Consider the following 25,158-nt stretch of genomic DNA (forward strand, 5'->3'; position numbering starts at 1 on the left):
TGCGCTAGTGACGTCTCGCCTGGACTACTGCAATGCTCTCTACATGGGGCTTCCCTTGAGATGCACTCGGAGACTACAGTTGGTCCAGAACGCGGCCGCACGGGTGATTATGGGGAGGACTAGATACTCCCCTGTAACACCTCTCCTGCGCGAGCTGCACTGGCTTCCTGTGGTCTACCGAGTGCGTTTCAAGGTTTTGATTATGATCTTTAAAGCGCTTCATGGCACAGGACCTAGTTACATGCAGGATCGCATCCTGCCCCACACATCCCTACGACCAATTCGCTCACACAGAGAGGGACTTCTCCGGGTGCCGTCCGCCAAACAGTGTCGGGGGGCGACACCCAGGAGCAGAGCCTTCTCTGTGATGGGCCCAGCCCTGTGGAATGACCTCCCCCGTGACATCAGGATTATTTCCGATCTTCGCTCCTTCCGTGTACAGTTGAAGACCCACCTCTTTCAATTATCTGGCCTGGCTCAACCGTAATTTTTCATATTCCTCCTGACTGTCTTTTTTAAATTTTAAATTTTTATTGTATATTGGGTTTTTATTATTGGGGTATGTTAATGGTTTTAATTGTCTAAATGTTGTAATCTATTACCTCCTCCGTGCATGTATGTCTTTGTATATATGTATGTTTATATATGTCCTAGTGTACGCTGCCCCGAGTCCTGCCTGGAAAGGGAGCGGCTAATAAATTCAAATTTATTATTATTATTATTATTATTACCTCATTTTACTGACCTCTGAAAGATGGAAAGCTGAGTCAACTTTGACAGGATTCTAAGAAAGACTTTGCTGGAGCAGAACATACTCTACATCTAGTAACCAACCAGAGTTCAGCGAAGTGACCAGAAGTGAGATATAACATACGAGCACTCCTTCCTGTTTATACTAAGATGCTGATATTGGTAATGAACATCTGGTCCTGTGCATAATAAATATCCTTCATAACTACAAATTATTCATAGTGATATCCTGACATATTTATAACTATACCTTTTAGGTTAGGCAGCATTTCTACACACACATACATAACTCAAGTTGCACTCAGTTCCAGGAAATACATTTACATTATATTTTCAGAGTTCTAAAACAAGCAGAACATATACACTTTTTGTATTTAAAGATAATTGTATTAATAATTCTTGAGAACAGGATACAGATACCAAACTCAGACATAGGGTCTTTTCCTCTCTGGATTCTGAACAACAGAAAGAGCAATGGAGCCTTCATCTCTCTTCCAGTGAAACCTTTAAAAAAAACACCAAACAAAAGTAAAGAATGATGCATAGTTGTCAGAATTTTTATTATGAGCCATAGCAAAGTACCTTTCCCAACTAGCTCCCTCCTAGCTCTTAGCTGGGAATTCTGAGACTCACAATCTAGGCACATCTGGATATACAAAGTTGGGAAGGTTGTCTAACAAGTGTAAAATCTGAAACTCCTAAAATACTGATGCACCTAACCCATTAAAAATCATGTGTCATTTTTTTCAATACAATTCCAAGAATTACTATCAGTTAAAAAGAAGCTTAGTATTATTTTGAGGATGCTACAAATTTTATAGTGTAGTTTCAAACTGCTCCTCCTTCTCCAAATTTAATTACAAGTAATTCAAGCAATAAAACCAAATAATTTGGGTGCTCTGGGAAAGTATCATTACTTTAATTACATAGAAAGTTGCCAAAAGATATGGAAATATCGTATTGAAATAATTAGAGCAAATTGCCATACCAAAGATGAATGGATCCCACCAGGAAGCTTGGCTGAATTAAATATTTAGTTAGATTTAACTCGGTTTAACTTAACTGTGATTTCAGTGTTAATTTTCAATCCCTGCAATTGCCTCTACCAACATCAAAGCATATTCAGTGGACTATATGTATGCATTTTGGACTGGTTTCAAGAGTCTAAAACATGGAATAGAACCAGGAGGAGGCAGGTCAAGAATCAGGTTCTGTCCTATCAAGCCCTATCTTAATGCTGAGCCAGCTATCAGTCTTACCATCTCTGCCATGTACCAGGGGCCTCCTCCGTTGAGGTCTTGGGGATGCCAATATCAGACGATAGACCTTCATTAGTTAAAGGGTCTCAGATTTGCTGACTTATACCAAGACATAGCTAGATCTTGCAGGACTGCTCAAGAGTAATCTCAGATAAAGAATGTGGCTCATGAGAACAGTACAGTATGTAAGCAATTCAGGGAGACATAAGTCACAAGAGGCATCATTTGGGACTTGTATGTCCTGGATATACATAATGTTCATAGTCTGCCTACATCTTTTCAATGGTACTGTTGCATGCTTCCCAGTTAAGTGCAAAAAATCTCTTGGATGAATCAAGTTTAGATTAATAGCACAGAACAGGTATTGCAGGAGATTAAAAAGCCAGCACAAATTATTTTTCTGGAAATTATTCACCAAAAGAATAATGCATATTGAATTTGATTCATGGCACATTTGCAAAAAGTAGCTTGTTAAAATCAGTGCTTCATTGATCTAGAGGAAACAAAACATTCAGAGATCATTTTAACATTATAGCTGTTTCTGAAAGACAAATACTTATTCAGCTTCAGGGGGAAAATATAACCAATTTATTCCAATAGATTTTGCTAAACTAATTTCTGGCAACTTTTGACTCTGGTCATGCTAAGTGGTTAGGCTGTGAATTGTAGATCGTCTATGTCCAGAAAGCCACAAATTTAAAGCCACAAATTCTGCAAACCTGCAAAGAAATTATGTAAACCAGATCAAGACAAGCATTAGAGATTTGGCATTTACTGGGAGGGGGGGGGGGAATCAAAGACCTCTAAGACCTTTTTGCTTCCTTGAAATTCCTGCCAAAACTGCTGCTACATTGGACAGAGTGATAATCTACAGAACCTTTTATATTAGGATCCTGTAAGTCTGCACCTGAAGACTCTGTTCATTTTAACCTTGCGTTAATAGAAAATGGAAAGGACAATGATGCAGGCATACCTGGGAGCATAAAAATGCTTTAGTCAAATGTGGGCAACAATAGAAGATAGATAACAATATTTTACTTACTTAGTTTGCACCGGGACAAGAAGGCTGTCTCCGGCCCTTAAAGTCTGGATTTTTCTATCAATAGTAACAAAAGATGCACCTTCCTAAAATGGTGGGGGAAAAGAGGCAGACTTTTAATTCTTTCTGGTTTTAAAATTGAAACAGAGATTTAAAATGTAAATTTAAAAATTCAGCAGTATAAACAAATCTTGCCTGTCTCGTATTCATCTTTGCTCTACTTCGTCAATGACAGTAGGCTAACTGTAGATACACAATTAAGCTGGTTGCTTTGGCAACATAGACACATTCTCACTTCTTTCCCAATGTCTATTGCTTACAACAATGTGGATAAAAAGTTGGAGGGAAATGCTAGTAAATTTGTTAGTATATTTTTGTCACTCACCTACAACGTTAAATACTTTCCCTTTCCCCTTTAGGATGTTCTCATAATTTATAAATTTGGAAAAAAAATCACCGACACCAAGGAAGAATGAGCAGAAACAATCAAACCAGGAGACTCACTAATAAACTAAGTTTGCAGTACACAGATTGATTGGTCTGCCTGAAAATGGAAGGGATTATCCCCTCCCTTTTCCCCATTTCCTTTTCTACATTTCTCATCTGATATTTGAAAAGCTTTTCAGACTAAAAAAATAGTTCTCTAAACCCACAGGGATGGTGTAGACATTACTAAGAGGGAACCATTAGTGTGGGAAAAGGCCATCTTTATCTCATCAGAGAGATGTCGTGTCAAGCTAATTCACTTCTGCAAGAACTAAAAGAAGTCTGACCAGAACACAGATGTACCTGAAGGGAAGGAGGCTCATCATCATCATCATCAGTAGATGCTCAGATCCCTGCCAAGCATTCGGAGAGACACAGTTTGTGTCTGGCTACCTTCTCTTTTTCCTACTTTTTTTGCAGGGTAATTGCATTCCTTCAAAAGGAGAGAACTGATTGCACACTCAATGCAGTCAGCTTTCAGGCTTCCTATTTTCCCCCCATGTTGGTTTCTCAGTGTCTTTCAGTCATTTGTAAGTTGCTGGTTCAGATTCCAGCAACTTAGGGGGAACTCAAGTACTTTAGATTAGAAGACTGCTACTCTCTTGTGTCAAACACAACTATTCATGGATCGATTTAGTTTTTGCAGTAACTTTTCTAGAAAACTCCTCCATTTGCATTATTTTGCCAAGTTTTTTTAGCTACTGCCTCTGTTTATTCATTTATCATTATTATTACTTTTTCTATTATAGACAATTTTTTGCCTTAGGCCAGTGGTTCTCAACCTGTGGGTCGGGACCCCTTGGGGGGGGGTCGAATGTCCCTTTCACAGGGGTTGCCTAAGACCATCGGAAAACACATATTTTCCATAGTCTTAGGAACCGAGACACCAATTTTATGGTTGGGGTTCACCACAACATGAGGAACTGTATTAAAGGGTCACGGCATTGGGAAGGATGAGAACCACTGCCTTAGGCAAACAAGAGTGACTTTTCTGGATTTAAGGGCCTCATTCAAAATTAGGGCATTGAGGTATGCCTATGCACTTACCCACAGACAGACAAACCAAACAAGTACCCCCATACTTTATTCCACATCAGGATCACAAGGCTACTGGGAGAAGGAAAGGAGAGGAACAGATTTTGCTCTGTGAGCGGGAAAACTTAAATAATAGCCAATGGCTGCAAATGCAACTCAGGGACTTCTGCCTTTTTGTGAATAAAAGCTATTTTAATTCTTTACAACGCAACAGAATTTTGGAAATAAATTATGTAAATATGCTCACAATTCTTCTATCTGCTTCTCCATTTGTTAGCAGGTTAACTCTCTGGAAGCAGAACAGAATAGGATCAAATTTACTGCAGTGTGAGAATCCAACTATGGGATTTTCACATTAAAAATGGGCCATATCTGGCCAGGGAATGGTGTGGGGTGGGGTGGGGGGGAATCCTGGAAAAAAAATCTCCCCAATACTTCCACTATGAACAGAATGCTTCCCATTGTTCTATTCTTAAGCTTCTGCTTCCTTCAGATCACATGACCCAAAGTAGTACTACTATTAAGGGAACAAATTCTACAAGCCATGCTTGGTATGCATTGTTATGTTACTCTTTACCATGTTATTCCAATGGAAGATTGGAAAGACATGATATATAAGATAGGACTAGAAAGTTCTTTAAACTGGAACTGAATTAGATGAAATTTGGTGGGGTGGGGAAAGCTGAGTTCAAAACAATCCTAAAAAATCATTCCCTAAAACTTCATTATCAGAGATGCAATAGGGAAGAAGTTGGGAATGACTGCTCCTGCCTAATGTTGCCCCCTCTCCCTTCTCAGACCAAGAATGGACAGAAACTATGAAAGACGAGCCACAGAAGCAGGATAGCAATGAGTAAAATTTGCAACAAATTTCATGTCAGTCCTATTTTTTGATGACTCAGCAATGGGTGGATGCAGAACCTCACCCCCCTTTTAAAAAAATTGAGGAAATATTCTTAGTTTCTAGTTACTTTTCAGGAATGTTTTTCAAATTATTATTTTTTTAAAGAAGAAAGTTAACTTTGCAGCAGTGAACAGATTACTGCCAAGATCTCAGATCCTAATGGTAAAACAATAGCCGTAATAAAGGGAAAATAAATATAGGGTTTTATCTAAGATATGAACCACTGTGGTAGAAGGGTCACTTATGAAGACTGATTTTTTTTTTAGTGATCTTCAATTACTTTGTAGTCTAAGGGAAAGATCAATAAGAACAATGCATGTGTTGGTTCTGGAGGTTTGTTTGGTTTTTTAAAAATACAATCCTGTACATAGCAAGTAAGAAATAAAGCATATATACCAACTGCCATATCCATATATCTGCATTCTTTCCTCCCTCTTCAGTTATTCCTGGTCCAAATATTATAACCTAAGAGACAACCAAGAAAGTGTGTTGTTTTTATTTTAAGATGAGGGTTAAGTATATCTACTTTATTTTAATGAAATACAATAAATTTTAATGGAATATATATATTGTGAGGAAGCACCTCACACCAGTTTATTATATAGATGAAATATATCATATTTCTTAGAAATAAGAAACTCTTTCATCATATAGTAGAAAGTCAAAAAGAAATATGCCATAGACTCTTGTGACACACTTCTCTTAGTTCAATTAATACACAGTTTATTCTCGACTGTTCTTGAGTTATGAACTCAACCTATTATATAAAAATTTCCACCTTTCATAGATTCAAAGGATTAGCTTTTGCAGCATTTGTTTTTGCAATAATGATTTTCACACTATTTCACTTTCCCAGTAACTACGCTTACTGTGAGGAGTATTATCACTCCCGTTGTGCATGGAGGTTGTAAATAGCACCTAATTCATGGCACGAAACCTGGTTCCGTGCAAAAATATTCCCAATTGATCTTCACAGCTTTATTAGGTAAGAGAGTTTGTTCAGAATAGAAAGTCCTGATTTAGAAAGTTCTAAGTTTGGGAACTCCCAAATATGGCTTAAGATTTGTTTAAAGGTGAATTGACACCACTCCCCCTTCAAGAGGTTGATGTAATCATTGGATATTTTCCATTGCTTCATTTCCTTAATTCCTCTTGCTGCAACAAGGAGATTTTCAGCACAGGTGGCCCTGGCACGATGGAAAGTTTCCAAGAACATCATTGGAAAACTAACAAAGAACATACTATAACTTGCCTCTGGTGGATCTGAAGTGACATATACTACTGTTTTTAGTACAAATAGAAAATAAGATGAAATTGTACCAAATACAGCACTAAAAGGTGTGTTAGGGGTTGGAGATCTAAATAATGCAACAATTCCATTGTAATTATATCTTTCCTTAAGAGAGATTATGTTTCAATTCTTTCAAACTAAAATTATTTTACATATAGATTTTTTCAAACCAAAACGGTGGCCAGATAACAGATCTATGGATTGTATTTTGACTTTACCCCAATGGCTGTAAAAGTCATTTCTCCTAGTTTTTTAAAAATCTTGAAATGAAGTTTTATTTTAGTGATCTTTCAACACCTAGCTAAGTTTTATAAGCAAGTACAATAATACAAAAATATTTGTGGTGTAGTATCATCCACACTTGAAAGCAAGATTTGCGTAAGGATTAAGGACATGAGTTCTAATCCCACGTTGCCACAAAGCTGGTTGGATGAACTTGGGCCAGTCACTTTCTCTCAGCCCTAAGAAATAGGCAATGGCAAACCATTTATGAAAGTAGTGCCAAGAAAACTAAAGGGACTTGTCCAGCCAGTCCCTGAAAATTATACATGATTTAATAGAAAGAACAAAATATCATCTATATACATTTCCACCTTGGAGATGCAACTGATGTTTATCCAGTGTCTTGAATCTGAATGAGGCAGAATAGATGAAGGCTAATCCCTATCAGTCTTTCTATTGAAATGGTGTTGTTTCTGGCAAATACTACTCTGAAGGAGCAAGTTTACAGTCTGGGCATCCTTCTTAATACATAGTTCCTGCTGGCACAGGTATAAGTTGTGATTAGAGAGATCTTTGCCCAGCTTGGGTTAGTACAATACATAGGTTTTTTTACTAGATACAAGATGATCTCAACACATGCCTTCATTACAACCTATTTAGACTACCACATTGTGCTTTTCCTTGTGTTTACCTTTAAAGAACACTAAAAGCAGCACAAATGCAGTGGCCAGTGTGCTATTGGCACTAATCCTGGGAAAATTGCAATATATAGGGTTGCTAATGTGCGAGTTACTGATTAGTTTCCAAGGGAAATTTAAAGTGCTGGTTATGATCTATAAAATATTTTATGGCTTATGTCTTGACACCTGGATACCTAGAGGACTACCTGCTCCAACCTATTTAGACTAGACCAACCTATTATGTCATCTAGAGAAAAAACTACTCCTGGTTCTTCACTTGTAGGTAGGAAAGAAGCCAGGAGGTTGTAGTACCTGGGGTCTCTCTGTAGTGTTCAGGCTGGCAACATCCCTCTTTGCACACAGGAAGAAGCTAAAGATTGAGTTGCTCCAGATTTCAAATTCCAACCTGTGTAGTTGATTTTTTTCCCTTTATTTTTCTTGTTCTTTGTTAGAGTTTATTGTGATATAAAATACAATAGAAACAAAGATCAGAAAGGAAAGGGGGAAAGTCAAGAAGGGGAGAGAAATACAAGGTAAAAAGGAAAAAAAACAGTGATTTCTGACTGTTTTCAGTGCAGTAGAATAGTCTATTTTCCTTGAGAGTGTTTTTGTTATTAGGATTAGGAAATTAGCAAACCAATAGTAGATAGATTTTCCTGTTTCTGCCTTTATGTAGATGTAATTGTATGAGACAACGACTTTGAAAAACAGGCAAAGAGATGCTGCCTGGGGAACAACAAATAAGAGGAAGCGTAGCCCACAACTGCATAGTGGATGGAGCAAAGGGTTCAGGAGGGACATTCTCTAAATTACCAGGCTGTAAAGGTGATGGTGATTTGCAAGAGTCTGTTAAATATAGCTTTAAAATAAAGTCAAATTATCTTACAGAGCCATGTGTCTTGTCTGATCTACCTGGTAATGGGCCAATGGAAGAGGGTCAGAAGGTGAGCCTGGAGGTTAGATTGCACATAAGGGTTAGTATTTATAATTTAATTAGGCATAAGGAGACATAATTTCAAGTCTGAGAAAGAGGGAAGGAGAAGCAAAATGTCTTGGTCAAAATAAATCTCCCAACAGGATATTATTTATTCAGTTATAATAAAGTCTTTTTTGATCCTTCTAGTTCAGAATTAAGAATTGATTTTTTAACCTCTGTTTCAAAGTTGTCTCCAAAAAGATTCAAGGAATGTTTCAGAGCTATATTTTCTTGGTGATCATTCAGCCAAGCTTGCAAAGAAAAAGGATCCACGACTGTGACATCATTTAGTGGGAAAGGAATTGCTCTTACGATTTCATCTACAAACAAATAAAAAACAACGAGAGAAGGAACAAAGATATTGAAAAGACAGTGTTCAATATTGCACTTTTTTATTTTATACATCTTGCCGTTGTTTCATTAACCAAACTAGGCAGCATAATCAGTGCTAGACTTTATTGGGTAATGAAACGTCTGCAAGAAAATAACCCAGCTCAGAGAGCACCAAGGACCACTCTTTGAAAGTACTTTGGTAGTATCTAGTATGAGCAGTGGTGGGTTTCCCTTCATTGTATATGTGTGCGTATCTGTATCTGTATCTGCATCTGCATCTGCATCTATATGTCTGTGTATCTCTCTCTCTGTGTGTATTCATACATACATACATGTTCATCTGAATATGTATGTATATATTTATATGTATGCTATATATATATGTATGCTATATATATATGTATGTGTGTGTGTGTGTATGTATGTATGTGTATATATATATGTATGTATGTATGTATGTATGTATGTATGTATGTATGTATGTATGTATTTGTGTTACAACTCAACTGATAAGGAACAGAGCCCATGGCTTAGTGGCTAAAACTCCTGCCTAAGATATATACAGCCCGGGTTCAAATCTCAGTAAGGGTATGGCTAGCTGATGAGAGCTAATTAGCTCGAAATAGATCTATACTAGTCTCCCTTTATTTATTTATCAGTACAAATATAACACACACACACACACACACACACACACATATATATATATATATTGGTGCAGGCTGTGTGTGCATTGTTGTTTTGTATTGAACACCACCCACCACCCAAGCCGTTACAATACAAAACAACAATGCACACACAGCCTGCACCAATCAGCACCAATCTACCAATCATGATACAACCACACAACCAATCATTCCACTTACTGAAACAAAGCCAGCATCCCATCCCCTCCCACCAAGACTTACAGAAAGACGGCAGCTCCGTTCCCATTTTAAGCCCAAGCTTGAAGATGGCAGGTGAGATCCTGCCGAAACATTTCAAAGACAATCTCAACCTTACACGGGAAAAGACCCGAATACAACAAAACCAGCATGTATGTATGTATGTATGTATGTATGTATGTATGTATGTGTGTATGTGTGTTACAACCCCTGGTATGCCCAAATATGGGAGGGAGCTCACTACTCCCTCTTTCTGTCATTCGGCTCATCACAGAAAACCATCCAGACAGAAACCCATATTTTTATTTTTAATGTTGCCTTTTTATATTTGTGTTGTATTTTTTCTGATAAATAAATAAAGGGAGACTAGTATAGATCCATTTCAAGCTATTTAGCTCTCATCAGCTAGCCATACCCTTACTGGGATTTGAACCTGGGCTGTATTACATATTAGGCAGGAGTCTTAGCCACTAAGCCACAGGCTCTCCTCCTTTATCAGCTGAGCCTGATAAACATTCCATGTTTTATCTAAATGTGTGACTTTTATAATGTACTGTAGCACAGCTCTGGGAAACAGAATGGGTTGAAAAGTTAAATATTATTTTCCAAAAGTTGTTGCTCTAAATATTAATTTTAAAGTTAAAGATGTTAACTTTAGTCTGTAAAGCTATGAGCTGTAGCAGAGCGTATTTAATAAATTACTTTTAAGTTATTCTTTAAGAGCAGATAGTTGATCCAACTGAGTGGCTTCTCTTACAGATGGTGGCCAATAGAGTCTTTTTAATAAAAATGAACACTAATCATGATACTGTCTCCCAGGGTATGTTGGATAAACTGCACGCTATTTTCATTCACAAAATAACTGATACAGTACTGTATTTGTTGGGGGGGGGGAGGGTACACAAACTGGTTTTCTTTTATGGCTGAAGTGCATTTAAAAAACAATAGTTGATTCAGTGTGATTTGTTATGTATGCTCAATGTTAAGCAAAGTGAATCTTATTTCTATTGTTTATAAGCTACTTGGGGAGGACTGTTATCAATTGTGTGTTGGAGCCGATTCATACCACCTTGTGAGAACCAATCTTACATTTTAAAGAAATTTGTGAACCAATTTAGAACAGAGCTGACCCTCAACCAATGTAAATGAGTGTTAGCTTTTAACTGGTTTCCCTGACATTATGAGAGTAGAAAAACCTGTTCACTCTCTTGGGCCTTGTATTTTTGTAACAGATGTCCCATCCATTCATCTATTATTCCCTTTGTTGGGGAACTCCCCTTTCAAACCTTTTAAATTATCGTACTGCATAACACAGTCCATTCCCCTACTACTCAGCAATATTTTGGAGGCTCATTTCTCTCTGTGGAACAGAATTGGCTATAACCCTTGTAAATGCAATGTACTATATCTTCTGTTTGTATTCAAACTCTCTGAAAGATCAGTAGGTGTTTTAAGTTCTCTTCTGAAATTTTCAGATCTACGTCTTGTGAAATTAACTGCAACATTGTGTTAAGAACAATGATAAAATCCAAGTTCCTACCCACTTTTTACTCCTCAAAAGCCACGGGAGTGCTTTCATAATATGTCCTTGGGGTGCTTTTTCAATAATGGCCCAAACATGGTACAGAAAAATATTGAGTATCTCAGTGGTATCCCAAATGTTCATTAACAACATCCGCTTCTAATTTCAGCAGTATAATTGGCTGGGTGGAATGGGGGGTGGGGGGGGAATGATGATATTGCATTTGTTTTCAGCATATTGCGAAGTTTCTGCTATTATGGTGTAATAACAACACTGCCTAATTGCTGCAACTTGTTTTTCCTATGATAACTTCTTATACAATATTTTAAATGAAAGAGACTGGTGACTGAAAACTGATGGAAGTAAAGCAAAAGCCAGTTTATATATGTACGTTAGGACAAAGAACTTTGATTCACATCGCAATGCATATCTCATAAAGATCAATCTGTTGCAGGTACACCCTCTAATTTTTATTATTTTACTATTTTGAGGTTTTTTTTATTCCAGTGGTGGGCTATATTTGCATTCTACAATGTATTATTTGTATTTTGTAATAAAATGATTAATTTGGAGGAAAAAAATCACTTACAACACATTCACAATCTAAAATAATTTACAGTGAAAATACAGAAGGAGAAGTCTTAATCTGGGATGCTAAATATTTTCATACAAGAGATTGGGGATCTGGAGGGGAAACTGTATGATGAATGGTTATGAGAACTAGGTATATCTAGTCTAGCAAAGAGAAGAACTAAGGGTGACATGATAGCAGCCTTCCAATACTTGAGGGGCTGTCAGAGAGAAGCAGGCTCAATCTATTATCCAAAGCATCTAAAGCAGGACAAAAAGTAGTGGATAGAATATTACTAAAGAGAGATCCATCCTAGAATTAAGGAGAAACTTCTTGACAGTGAGAATAATTAATCCGTGGAACAGCTTGCCTCCAGAAGTTGTCGATGCTTCACTGGAGGCTTTCAGGAAGAGATTGGACAACCATCTGTCCAGAATAGTACAGGGTCTCCTGATCAAGCAGGGGGTTGACTAGACTTCAAAGATCCCTTCCAACTCTGTTATTCTATGTCTTCTGTGATTTCTATTTTTAATGCCAAACTGCATTCATATTTTCACTATATAAATTGTCAAAAAGGCAGCAGTACATTTACTCAAGATGCTATGGAAAATTGCATATCTTTAGAAGCCAAGCATGCTGTTCGCCACTGAAATACAACTGTTTCCCAAAATTAAGGATATATTTTCCGGTTCCCGAAATGAACCCAGATTTTCTTAAACTGCCAAGGCTGCTAGGATCATAGGAAACACCGAGAACATGCTGTCAGTGTTCTCACAATAGCAGCTGGGTAAAAGAGAAGCATGTTCACACACACAATGACTGCTAAAACACAGTACACATGCGCACCTTTGTCCTTTTGTTGAGGTTATGAGGAATCAGAAGTAGTAACACTTTCAAGCAAAGCAGTAGATAGAAATTGTTTATCATTTTTATAGTCAGGTAGGGCAGAAGGTGTCTGGGGACTTTTCAAGCACAAAGAGAAGTGTCTGGGAATACATTAGCACTCCACTGATACCTATCCAGTTCATAATATAATCACCTGTCCAAGTATTCATATGGATATGAAGGAGATATGTTAGGAGAATAGAACAATGTTGTGACTCTAAGGCTTTATTTCAATTGATACATTGGTAAGCTGGGGAGACCTTGCACTGGTTTCCTTCAGGCTAAATCTCTCTCTCTAAGGAGGTCCTTGGACAAAGTGCAATGCTGAAAACCTCCTCAGAATGTGAGGTGTGAGAGAAGACTGCTGTCACCAAATATGTACAAATGAATCTGGAAGAAACCAGGCACAAGTGGCCATGGAGAAACAGTGGAAGGGTGTGCAGGTTAGGGCTAATCTATAGTAGTAGCCTTACTACTTTAATTGGAGGATGGCTCTTCATTAATGATTTTAGAATTAAATCTTTGCCAGCCTATTTCAAATAACTCGGAAGTCAACCAGAAGTTCCCAACTTAACCTCTGTCCACCCATGAACCAAGCTACTCCATGCCCAATGTACGAAACCAACCTTATAGCAGTCCCCAAAAATGGCTATCCAAAAAGGACCTTACAGATCTTTAAAAACCTAAAGGAGAGAGAACCCACCCTTCTTTTAAGCTGACTTTAAATAGATTGGTTGAAAAGGGAGTATAGAAAGAGAGTAAAAATAAAGCCCATTTTCTCTGGTGATGGATAGAGAAATCAAAGTAGAATTTTCCAGGAATGGTATAGTCACTGTTTTTGCAAATGTGCGGAACGTGGAGGATTCCCCTGCTGTTTGGGACTCAGGCATAATGATGACTGTGGCTTGGGATGACTGGAGATCTCAATCTTCCTGCTGAGTTTATCTTGGAAAATAATTAATTATTCTCCCTTTCTGTGACACATATTTTATTATTGAATAAATAAAAAAAGGCAACTTTTCCCATGCAATGTTAATTCCATTTGGAGGAATATTAAAAGCAAGCAAATGATAAGAATGCAAGCAAAATAAAATTAGTTAACCTTTAAAAATTATTATTGTTTGCTGGATAAAAAAAATATTTTAGTTTCAAAGTTTACATCACCTGGATTCGGTTTTCCAGTTTGATACTGCATTGAACTGAAAAATCTGAAATAAAAAAGGTTAACAATTCTAAAATCCATCATCTCTCACTTCAGATTGTACAGAGTGAAACTACTGAATTAATAGTGGAATCCCTTTTATTGATAGAATTATTACAGGATGTAGTTTATATTCAAGCTTTACGGATGTTTGTCATATTCATTTCAAAATGTTCCATGTTAAGTTTACTGTATTTTGACAAAATTTAGGATTCTTCCAAGATTATGGATACCACCTTCTAGAATATTTATGGTGCCATGTAGACCATCTAAGGCACATATCTCAAAGCATTGATACTGATATTACTATGATGATATAGTTCAGGTACTTTATTAGTGTGGCTTTGGAATTAAAATGAGGCGTACAGAAAAAGTGAGTAGCTTTGAACAAACAATTAGGGATAAAATAAATAATTCACACACATTAACTGTGGTCACACACCACAATTAAACAAGATTACTGAGAAATAAAACTGCTTCCACCTCCTAATAATTCTGAAACACCAAACTATTTTGCCAATACAAAGTAATGCTATAAATTAAGCCCAACTATTAATCTGAAAAATGAAACTTTCAGCTATATGACAGGCGATCTCAAAAGGTTTATACAAGAAGGAGCCTGATTTGAACGTAGACACCCAAAATTTCAGAGACCTTTTAGGAAAAGCATTCTGGAAGGGAGAAAATAATGGCCAGCCCTTTCTGTTGTGACCAAGAAACCCAGAGAGATTTTCCTGAAAAGTCCCAGGAATCAAGCTCAACCTAAAGAAGACTTACTCTTGAATTATTGGAATAAGTTGTATACCAAGATCCTCACAGTAAAACCATCTCTCAAAAAGGACATCTGTTGATTCTCCAACATAATATCTGGGAAAAGGGGGGAAAAGAATATAAATATGTAGATTTATATCTTTAATATAGAAAAGAGAGGACGATTTGTTGTTAAAAATAATGTATTTTGTCATGAACATGAAAAAAAATGAGTGCATAATGCTTTGAATTTAATTCAGATAAGCCTGCAAGTTTGGAAAAAAATGGCTATGTGATATCAAGCAAGATTAACAGAAAAGAAATTTGTAACAGATTAACAGAACAACAGAGTTGGAATGGACTTGAAAGTTTTCTAGTCCAACCCACTACTCAAACAGGAGACCCTATATCAGTTTACACAAAATGGCTACCCAGTCTCTTCTTGAAAATTGCCAGTGTTGGAGCATCTGTAACTTCTGAAGGCAAGACATTCCACAGGTTTATTCTTCTTACTGTCAGGAAATTTATCCTTAGTTCTAGGTTGCTTCTCTCCTTAGTTATCCATTGCTTCTTGTCTTGCCTTCGGGTCTTTTGTAGAATGATTCCCCCTTCCACTTCTTTGTGGCAGCTCCTCAAATATTGGAACACTGGAACAGTGCTATCATATCACCCCTAGTCCTTCTTTTCAACCCTAATCCTAGCCATACCCAATTCCTGCAACTGTTCCTCATATGTTTTAGCCTTTGGCCCCCTAAATTAGATTACATTTAACTAATTAGATAACTATAATTACATGGCAGCAAATCCATGATCTCAAGAATGAATGTTTTTCCTCATGATAGGAAGTATGATAATTTCCCCCAAGGAAATGGCAGATGGGAGAGGATTATGAATTCTTCACCCTCCAGCATTAACATCAAAAGGATTTGATTGAATGATGTTTTGTGCCACCACATATATCTTCCTTTAACTCAGCATTGATAAAAACTACATACAGAGAGAAATATGCCATTTTCTCCAGTACTGGATTTCTGAATATTTTAAGCCCTATAACACCCTTCAATGTCAATGCTTGTAGTTTGAGAAAGAAAATAAACTCCAAACATCCAAATATACTCCATTCAATTGCATAGAACACTGGATCCAGATCCACTAATGCATTGTAGTTTTTGCTCTGACTACATACACACCTTCTTTCTTTCTTTAAATTTATTTTTCATATTTAGAAACCATCTATCTCCCTGGACTCTGGGATGAATAAATAAAATGTTTAAAAACATGTAAAAATGTTAAAAACATAACAACTGAATATAAATTTAAGCTGAAAATTTAAAGCAGGGAAAGAAAATTATGTTAATTAAAAGGGAGGGACTTTCAGTATGCCAACCAACCCCATAGCCTGGTCCTATGCCATGTAGGTTTTTAAAAATCATAACCATAAACTTGAATTGGATCCAGAAGCAAACAGGCACCCAATGCAGCACACACAACTAAGGTGTTACATAAGCCATTCTTTGGGTGGCCAAGATTGCTTATGTAACTGCAAGCTTCCAGATATTTTTCAATGGTAGCCCCATATAGCACATATTGCTATATTCGAGGTCCAAACAAAAGATGAGTAGGGCATAAGTGGCCAAGCAGAGTTTGTATGCTTAATTCTTCTGTTGAATTAAATATACAATACATAAAGTTTGGTTCTAGTGACCCTAGACTCTATATAGAAGTAAGAGAATCTCCCACAGCATAACACTGTCCATATGCTCATATAATTTATTAATAGAGGTAAAGATTTTAGATTATTTTTCAACCTGTCAGAGTGGCTTATAACGATAAAATCAGATTTATAACAAAATGATATCTCACCTCAGTCCATCAGTTTCTGTGTCTAATCTTCTCCTTTCAATGACCAGTCCCACAGAGTTTGCATACCTTTGTGGAGAATGTGGGATCCTGGCTGGTAAAAGAAACATCTAAGAACAAAATTAAAGTTGAAACATATAGCAACAGCAGGAGGTTTGGTTACATCTTCTCTGTCATGTCAGTTAGTCTTTGTTCTCCCGTTCTATTTTTCCTTGAATGCCTTGAGTGATTGAAAAGGAGTTTAGCAATAGGAAGAAATGTAATGGGAAGAAAGAACAACCTTGAGGAGCAGCAGGAAGAGCCCCTACCAAGATAATAGTCAGATAAAAGAAATCCCAGTCTAGAGCAGGCAAGACCCTCCTCCCTAATTCTTGTGAAGATAAAAGGAGGAGGAAGGGAAATACATTCAAACCAGTTGTAGCATTATAATAAAAACAGGATTAGCATTCATGATTTTTGTTTCCTAGTATGGTCTAGCTTGAAAGGCTCAAGAGGATGAGACAGAGGAATCAAGCTTTCTGAGAGACTCATATGTTCAGCTGTGCAGAATGAAAAGTTCACCTCTTGAATAATTGCTGGCTCAAAGGAGAGTGTTCTGATGCTGTTGATTGCCCACGGTGTAGGGCTGAATGGCTGCTTCCTGCTGAGCAAGCAGGCCTTGTGCAGAGAATGCAGGAAGAATATAAGGTAGTTATGAAGGAGAAAACTGAGCCAGTAAGCTAAGTTTTTAGATTTTTAGCAAGACTTGAATGTCTATCAAATTTTCCTTCTAAGAGGAAAATGGACATTAGCGTAATGCTTTTCTAATTACAGTGTCTTAAAGAATAGAAGTGAAGATAAACAGAACATGTCTCTCTAATTGTGACTTTCAGTGCTTTCGACATGTTTGTGTTCGTTCATGAAAATAACCTGACATATATTACAAAAGCTACAAACTTGTAGCAATGCTTGAAGAAAAAACTGAGAATTGGAAGAGAGAATGGTCATGGTGCAGTTCATGAGAAAGTAAAAGATTTATTAGGACAAGCAAAGAGACACTGCAGCAAAAGCTAACAGTAGAAGTAATTCTATGTAAGAAAAATAATCAAAGTAACAAAGAGTTGTCAAAGAGTAACAATTAAGAACAAAAGACATAAAATATATTCTGCCAAGCGGGAACTCAGGAAATTATATTGCAGAGAATATTGGCTCTGAGCTTCTGGGGAAGTAGAGAAACTATTTTCTCCTAAGGGAAGAAGAAAACAATAACACACTCTGTTTCCTAGATATCCTCATCAGTGGAGACAGTGATGGCAAATTAGAAACACAAGTCTATCAAAAACACCCACACCACCAAGTGCTCCATTATCAAAGTAACAACCCAACCTCCCACAAGAGAAGCTGTGTAAGAACACTGTTTAGACGACCATAAACACTGCAGCACCCTGAACAAATAGAAACAAAGCATCTATACAATGTGTTCCAACAAAATGGATATCCACACAACTTTATCAAAAAAATGCCTGACCATTCAACCTACCATAACTCAACTGACACGAGCTATGAAAAGAATAACACTGCCATACATCCAAAACATCTCAGAAACAAGCAACAGACTATTAGAATCATGTGGCATATACCAACCTTATCCCTCCAAAACATCCCAAGTAAACTAAAAGGCCCAGCAGTCCCAGAAGGGGAAAAAAACAGGAGACAGATACAACATACAATGTAAGGAATGTAACAGTCACTATGTAGGACAAACAGGTAGAGGTTTAGCAGAGGACATCCATGAACACCAACTAGAACAATCAGAAGGCATGATGAAAGTTCCTTAATTTCACAACACGGATAGACATAGACAAATGATATTGCCAAAGAATTAAAAATTAATACCATAACTGCCCAACAGTTATTTTCATTCATCCTGTTGGACATGGAAGAAGAAGGGAAAGAAGATAATACTGCAGGGGAACAACAGGCCTTGGAAATGATAATTGTGGGTTTCTGGGCCCATATTGAATTATGTAGTTGACAGGCTATTGGCATGAAATTAGTTGTAATTCATAGGTAGTAATAAAATGCCACTCCTTGGGAAGGCCTTCAAATTAACACTGAGGTGACTCAGTATTTTAGTCCTTCAGTGGACTGCATCTCTGAAGTAACAACCTCAGATAAGACTTGTACCTTTAGAAAAGTGGAAATGGTCCTGTAAAGTAGTCTAATAAACTAGCCAACATCTAGCATTAATTCAAATGAAAATGCTTGTTAAACTATTGTAAAAATTCCAATAAGAAAATAAAATGGGGAAAAAATTAAGCTAATAAATAAACTCAAAATGTTGAGTGAAGATATGTAAATAAAAAAGGAAAATGTAGGAGATCGAAAGAGTTAGTTCACCATGAAAGTACACATAAAAGGTAGCCAGCTTTGTAGAGAGGGCATATGGAAAACAAAACGTCAGAATAAACTAAGAATAGGAGGGGAAAGATTCCATGGATACATTCAGAAGATATGCATTTGAGGGTATTATGGGAATTAACTGATGGATGAACCTTGTATATTATCTTTGCAATTGATGAAGTGAAGTCTAGATAGTTGGATGACAGAAAATATAATCAAAGAAGGGTGGGATGGAAATCTGGGTACCTAGAGTCATATTAGACTGACATCAATAATTAGGAAGCTGTAGAGCAAATCATAATGAGATCAATCTATAAGCACCTGGAAAACTGGGTGATAATGGACGGAAGACAGCATGTCAAAATTATTTACATAGGAAAAAGAAATTAAATCCACAGGTACAGAATGAGGGATACTTGATGAAAGAGTTCACATGCCACGTATGGCAATAAATCTCAACTCTCCCATCAAGCCACAAGCAGTTGGATGAGATCAAAGAAGAAAAGCTATACATACAGTATTTCTTTAAAGATAGCCTGGAGTACATACAGAAACAGAAACCTGGAAACAGTAAAATAGAGAAACTTGGTAACTGTACAAGGGATTCCCCACTCTCTTTTACAGAGAGCTCATTGGGACAGATTTGAATAATTTGAAATGCTAAATTGCTTTTTACGGGCTATGTTGCCAATGGGCTTGCCTACTATTTCTTGATTATTTAGGTTTGTTCTCCATTTCATTCTTCTCCCAGCCTCTCCTAAATCTGTCAAATCTCTAGACATTCAACCTGAGTTCTGAACTTTCTTTTTTTTTTTTTTTCAAAAAGTTTTATTGGTTTTTTTAAAAACATTTATGTGGAAAAGGGTAGGTGGAATTACAAATTTTGGCAGTTGCAAATGCGGCAGACGCCCCCTCCCTCCAAACTCCTAGATTACATCAGAATATCAAATCTTAATACATAATCATAAAAAGTCAGCATCTTAATTCTAGAAAGAATAATTTTCAATCAATTTATATAATTATAATATATAGTCTAGTTATAAATTCATTTTTACTTTCGGTCTGTTTATAACATTGTGATTTTCTTATTTATTTTTGTGATCTGAGCTTTCTTGGTGTTGCCCCTTCACCCCCCGCTGGCAGAGCTCCGGCCCCTCCCGTGTCCTGCGTGACCGTTGTGGTGTCTTCTGTTTTTTCTAGGTTGGCTTTATTTTTTTCCATAAAGGCCTGTGCCTCTATGGGTGTATTAATTCTGATTCTTGTCTCCTCCCAGAATATCAGCATACCTTCAGGCATCAACCATCTAAACCACACCCCCTTCTGGTATAATTTATTCGCCAATTGCGAATAATTTTTCCTTTTTTCCCTAATTTTTTTGGGAATCTGCTTTAGAATGGTTATCTCCCTGTCACAGTATGTCAATGTTTGCCCCCTTTGCACACCCAGAATTTCATCTCTTGTGGTTTTCCTAAGGAATTTAATGTGAACCTCCCTGGGTACATTATGTGTTCTGGCATATGCTGAATTCACTCTATAAGCTAGGTCTATCTCCCATTCCATCTGCTGTTTATCTTTGTGTATGTATTCAGCTAGAATATTAGTCATAATGTCCCTTATGTTTTCCCCATCTGCTTCTATTACATTTTGAAATCTAAGATAAAAGGACATTCTCTCAAACTCTATTTTCATTTGTTGGATGTCAAGTTCTTTGTTCCCCTTCTGTAAAGCCTCTACCCCCCCCTCGCCTCCGCCACCCCACCCTCCACAAGGTCCAGTCTCTGTGAATTCTTAAAGATTTGGGCTTGGTTCTGTTTAATTTCATCTTTCATTTCCCTTAACTGTTTCTTAATTTCCTCCTGGCCCTGTAGAATTTGTTGAAGCATTTGTTGAAAGTCTATCTCTGTAGTCTTGGGTTGCATCAGTTCTGTTATCTTTGACTGTGTAGCTGGGCTAGACGTTGCAGACGTTGGGGCAGAAGTAGCAAATCCAGGCTTTCCAGGAGGTGGTCTTTTTGGAGACATGGTTTTTAAAGCAAGGAAATCAGTCAAAATAGAGACTGGGCAGCTGGAGAAGTAGAGCAGGCAGGCGAATCCAGAAGGCAGAGGATCCAAACAGATGGGGATTTCTTTAGTCAGTCTAGCAATAGATGAAAATTTTTTCCCCAAAGAGTTCAGAAAAGAACAATCCACAAGAGATTCCTCTGGGTGACTCGGAGACAAAGACCGGAAGCCTGAATTTTAAAGGTGGAGTCAGGTTTCACAGTTCATGAAGACAACGGAAGTGTGCCATCTTGCCCTGCCAGCTTTGGGCTCAGAGGCATAATAAAGTTTTAAAAGTTCAGAAAGTTCTCAGTTCACCCATAGATTCTGGAGCTAAGTCCAATGAAAGTCACTTTTATGAGGGTGAGGCATCATTAGTTGGCTCTCCCCCCTCCTCCTTCCCCTGCGGGCGAAAGCAAAATCTTCTCAAGCCGCTTGTCCAAGGGAGGGGGGGAAATCCCCCTCCCTCTAGCCGCACCTCTAGCAAAAGTCCGAAAGTTTAACTTTTTTTTTTAAAAAGATGCTGAAAAGTCCATAAATTCAAGATAGAGGGAGTGGAGAAGGGAAGCCTCTCACCACATTGCCGCTGCTTCGTTCAATAGCGCGTTCTCCGATCGGCATGGGGCGAGGCGCGCGCACACGGGCGCCCTCCGAGACTGCTCCCCGGTGCCTAGAACGAAGCGGAGAAGCCCCCGCCAGCCGCCGCCGACGCCAGGACCCTCCGCGAGCCGTTCCCTCGGCAGGACACCTCTCCGGGGCGTCCTGTGCCCCCCCAGAAGCGGGGGAAGCCCACCGGGAGAGCGGGAGCAGGCAAAGGCTTGCCTGTCGCCGTAGCCGCCGGAACCGGAAGTCTGAGTTCTGAACTTTCTTATAGGAGATGTTTCACAGACTTAACATGGCTAGATAAATTTCACACATATAAACAGAAATAATTTGACTATTGAAGAACATGCATTAGAAATAATTGTTTCACCAAGGATTTACATTTTAATTCTTTTCTTCGCTCATTGTTGAGGTGAAAGACTTTGCCCAGCCTTCAGAGTCAGAATTATAGAATCATAGAGCTACAGGAGAAGATGGAGGTCTTTTAGTAGAACTCCTATCCAAGGCAGCAGACCTTATAACATTCTGAACAAATACTTGTCCAATCTTTTCTTGAAAACATTTTTTTTGTTGAAAATATTTCATCATATAATATATAATGATTCTGAATGGTCTAAGTATTGATTCTAGCTCTAGTACAGCTCTTCTGTAATCTTTGTAACAACACATGTGAAAAAGTTCTTAGAATAGCTAATTAAAATTATATCAGGATGTAGTATCACAATAATAATAACAATAATAACAATAATAACAATAATAATAAAGACCAACATTTTTCAGATGTGTGTGTGTGTGTGTGTGTGTGTGTGTGTGTGTGTATGTATGTATGTATGTATGTATGTATGTATGTATGTATGTATATATTGGTCTTGTTGTATTCGGGTTTTTCCCCGTGTAAGATTGAGATTGCCTTGGCAACATTTCAGCGAGGTCTCACTCGCCATCTTCAGGCTGGATTTTGGACTTAAAGTGTGATCGGAGCTGCCGTCTTTCTAGAAATCTTGGTGTGTGTGTGTGGAGTGATGGCTTTGTTTCAGCAAGGGGAATTATTGGTTGTGTGATTGTATCATGATTGGAAGATTGGTGCTGATTGTTGCTGGCTGTGTGTCCATTGTTGTTTCGTGTTGTAACGGCCTGGGTGGTGGGTTGGTTTCCATATATATATAGCCATTGGTTTTTTTGTAGATTAGATCGACCAGAAAAAAACACACAACAACCACTACTTAAACGCACAATCCCATCACCACCCTGTACAGATCAACTCTGTAGCCAAGACCCTCATCTCCAGAACCAAATGCCTAGCCGACAAAGACCACCTGAAAACTGAATTATGCACTCTCACAAACGTATTAATCTCCAATGGTTTCCAAAGAAAAACAATTACCAACCTAATCCAAAGGGAGACTCCCCCCAAAAACCGAGACACAGAACAGGACAACGGCATCGCCCTCCTCCCTTACATCAAAGGCACCACAGATAAAATCAGCAAAATTATCCACAAACACAATATCCAGACAGCCTTCAACACTGACCAAAAAATAGCCAACATCTTAAGAAACCACAAAGACAAAATCCAGCTAGCAAACCAAGGAGTCTACAAAATACCATGCAAAATCTGCCCTGCAATACATAGGACAAACGAACAGGAGAATAAATGCACAGATCACAGAACACAAGAACGCAGTAAGAAAAAAACTTACTCCCTTTTCCAGCACCTTAAAGCTACAGGACATGAAATTAATTTTGAAGGAACCAAATTAATCTCCAAAACTGAACACTTCAACAAGACAATAATTAAGCAAGCTATCAAAATAGAGAAACACCTCCACAACATGAATAAACGTGATGATGCCTCCCGCCTGCCAGAGGTCGAAACCAGCCCTGATCAACAAACGAGCCCCACCCACCACCCAGGCAGTTACAACACAAAACAACAACGGACACACAGCCAGCACCAATCAACCAATCATGATACAACCACACAGCCAATCAATCTACTTACTGAAACAATGCCAGCACTCCATCCCCCTCTGAAGATTTATAGAAAGACGGCAGCTCCGACCACGCTTTAAGCCGAAAACACCAGCCTGAGGATGGCATACCTACACCCGTGAAAATCTACAAATATATACATACACACAGACACACACAGACACACACACACACACACATATATAAAACATGATGTGCTACCAGTGGGAAATGGAAAATCCACTGAACTGTCTCATGAAATTATTGCATAAATTATTATATGAAAATAATATATACCAAAACAGAGAAATATACTAGAATTACAGCCTGATATCTGCTTGCTAGTTTATACACAAACCTATCTTTACCTCTCCTTCTTTAATGTGGATATCCTTGTGTTTTCCATTTTCTATTATCTTCAGGCACATGTCTCCCTGCAGCTGGTAAAACAACTATATAGGAAGGCAGAAAAACTTAGATTAAAACATGTCAGTGTTGTAGCCTAAGTTCATGAACAGTCATTTCTGGAGTTCTTATGGCTACAGCAATTTTTATAGCTCCTGGAAATATTATTTAAACTATTAACCTGGCTCACCTTCTTGTTGCATATTGCATTCTGTATAATATCACGGCAAACCCACATTGAGTTTTTCTCAAGTTGTTTGTTGTGACATAGTGGCATAGGAATCATTTTTAACAGTGGATGCTTTATCAAGCTTCTTTAGCAAAATGTGCAGCCTTGCAGTTTATATAGTGCAAGTGAGGTTGTGTTCTTTCTGGAAGCAATTGCGAGATGGATCTTCTCTCAGAAGACCCATGTAGAGTTCAATTCTATTTTTTTCCAACAAGAGGATGATCCAACGGGGAATTGGTAAGGTGACCAACCGTCCTCCTTTAGGGAGGACAGTCCTTCTTTTTTAAGTTCTGTCCTCCCTCGAAAAGTGTCCTCCTACATGTCCTCCTTTTTGATATTTGAAGGCTAATCTGTTGCGCGTTATGTGACGTATTTTATTAAACAGTTTTTAATGGTATTTTGTTTACTTCATCGCAAGTATATTGAACAGATATTGAATCTTGTGTTGAATTTTTATCTAAAGAAATGCTAGACATTAAAATAGACGACAATTGTCTCTTTGAAGAAATTAGAAGACTGAATGTATATTTAAATTCTGAAAAATTAATACAATGGAAAAATCAACATGTTGAAATTGATAAAAGATGGGTGGATATTTTCAGCCATTTCAAAAATGAACATATTCCATGTGAACATTTATTTATACTTGTTCAATTTACGTTGTGCTGCCCTGGAACTAATGCAGCAGTTGAAAGAGTTTTTTTCAATTGCCAATGGTTTTTCGACAAGTGAGAAATCGAGATTGAATGTTGATACTCTAGCTGCAGCACTTGCCGTAAAATTCAATATGAAGGATATTTCTTGTTCGGATATTTCCAATATATTGTTAAAAGATGATACATTGACAAAAATATTAATTCAATGGAAAAGTACTCATTTAA

General features: G+C 37.7%; 1 protein-coding gene across 2 annotated transcripts in view; it reads right to left on the reverse strand.

The window, feature by feature from the left end:
• Positions 1-733: 733 nt before the first annotated feature.
• Positions 734-25,158, reverse strand: part of HAAO (3-hydroxyanthranilate 3,4-dioxygenase) — a 36,235-nt gene continuing 11,810 nt past the window's right edge. Inside the window, exons 3-11 of one of the 2 annotated variants that reach the window (XM_081942714.1) lie at positions 24,012-24,095; positions 16,652-16,758; positions 14,816-14,905; positions 14,002-14,045; positions 8,817-8,962; positions 5,870-5,938; positions 4,817-4,858; positions 3,052-3,134; positions 734-1,254 (exon numbers count right to left, since the gene is read on the reverse strand). In XM_081942714.1, the coding sequence (XP_081798840.1) occupies positions 1,176-1,254; positions 3,052-3,134; positions 4,817-4,858; positions 5,870-5,938; positions 8,817-8,962; positions 14,002-14,045; positions 14,816-14,905; positions 16,652-16,758; positions 24,012-24,095 (744 nt within the window). In that variant the 3' untranslated portion in view covers positions 734-1,175. The remainder of the gene's footprint in view (positions 1,255-3,051; positions 3,135-4,816; positions 4,859-5,869; positions 5,939-8,816; positions 8,963-14,001; positions 14,046-14,815; positions 14,906-16,651; positions 16,759-24,011; positions 24,096-25,158) is intronic. The other variant, XM_081942715.1, reaches the window with a different exon arrangement.

Source organism: Natrix helvetica (assembly GCF_964273705.1).
Source record: "Natrix helvetica genome assembly, chromosome: 2".
Taxonomy (NCBI): domain Eukaryota; kingdom Metazoa; phylum Chordata; class Lepidosauria; order Squamata; family Natricidae; genus Natrix; species Natrix helvetica.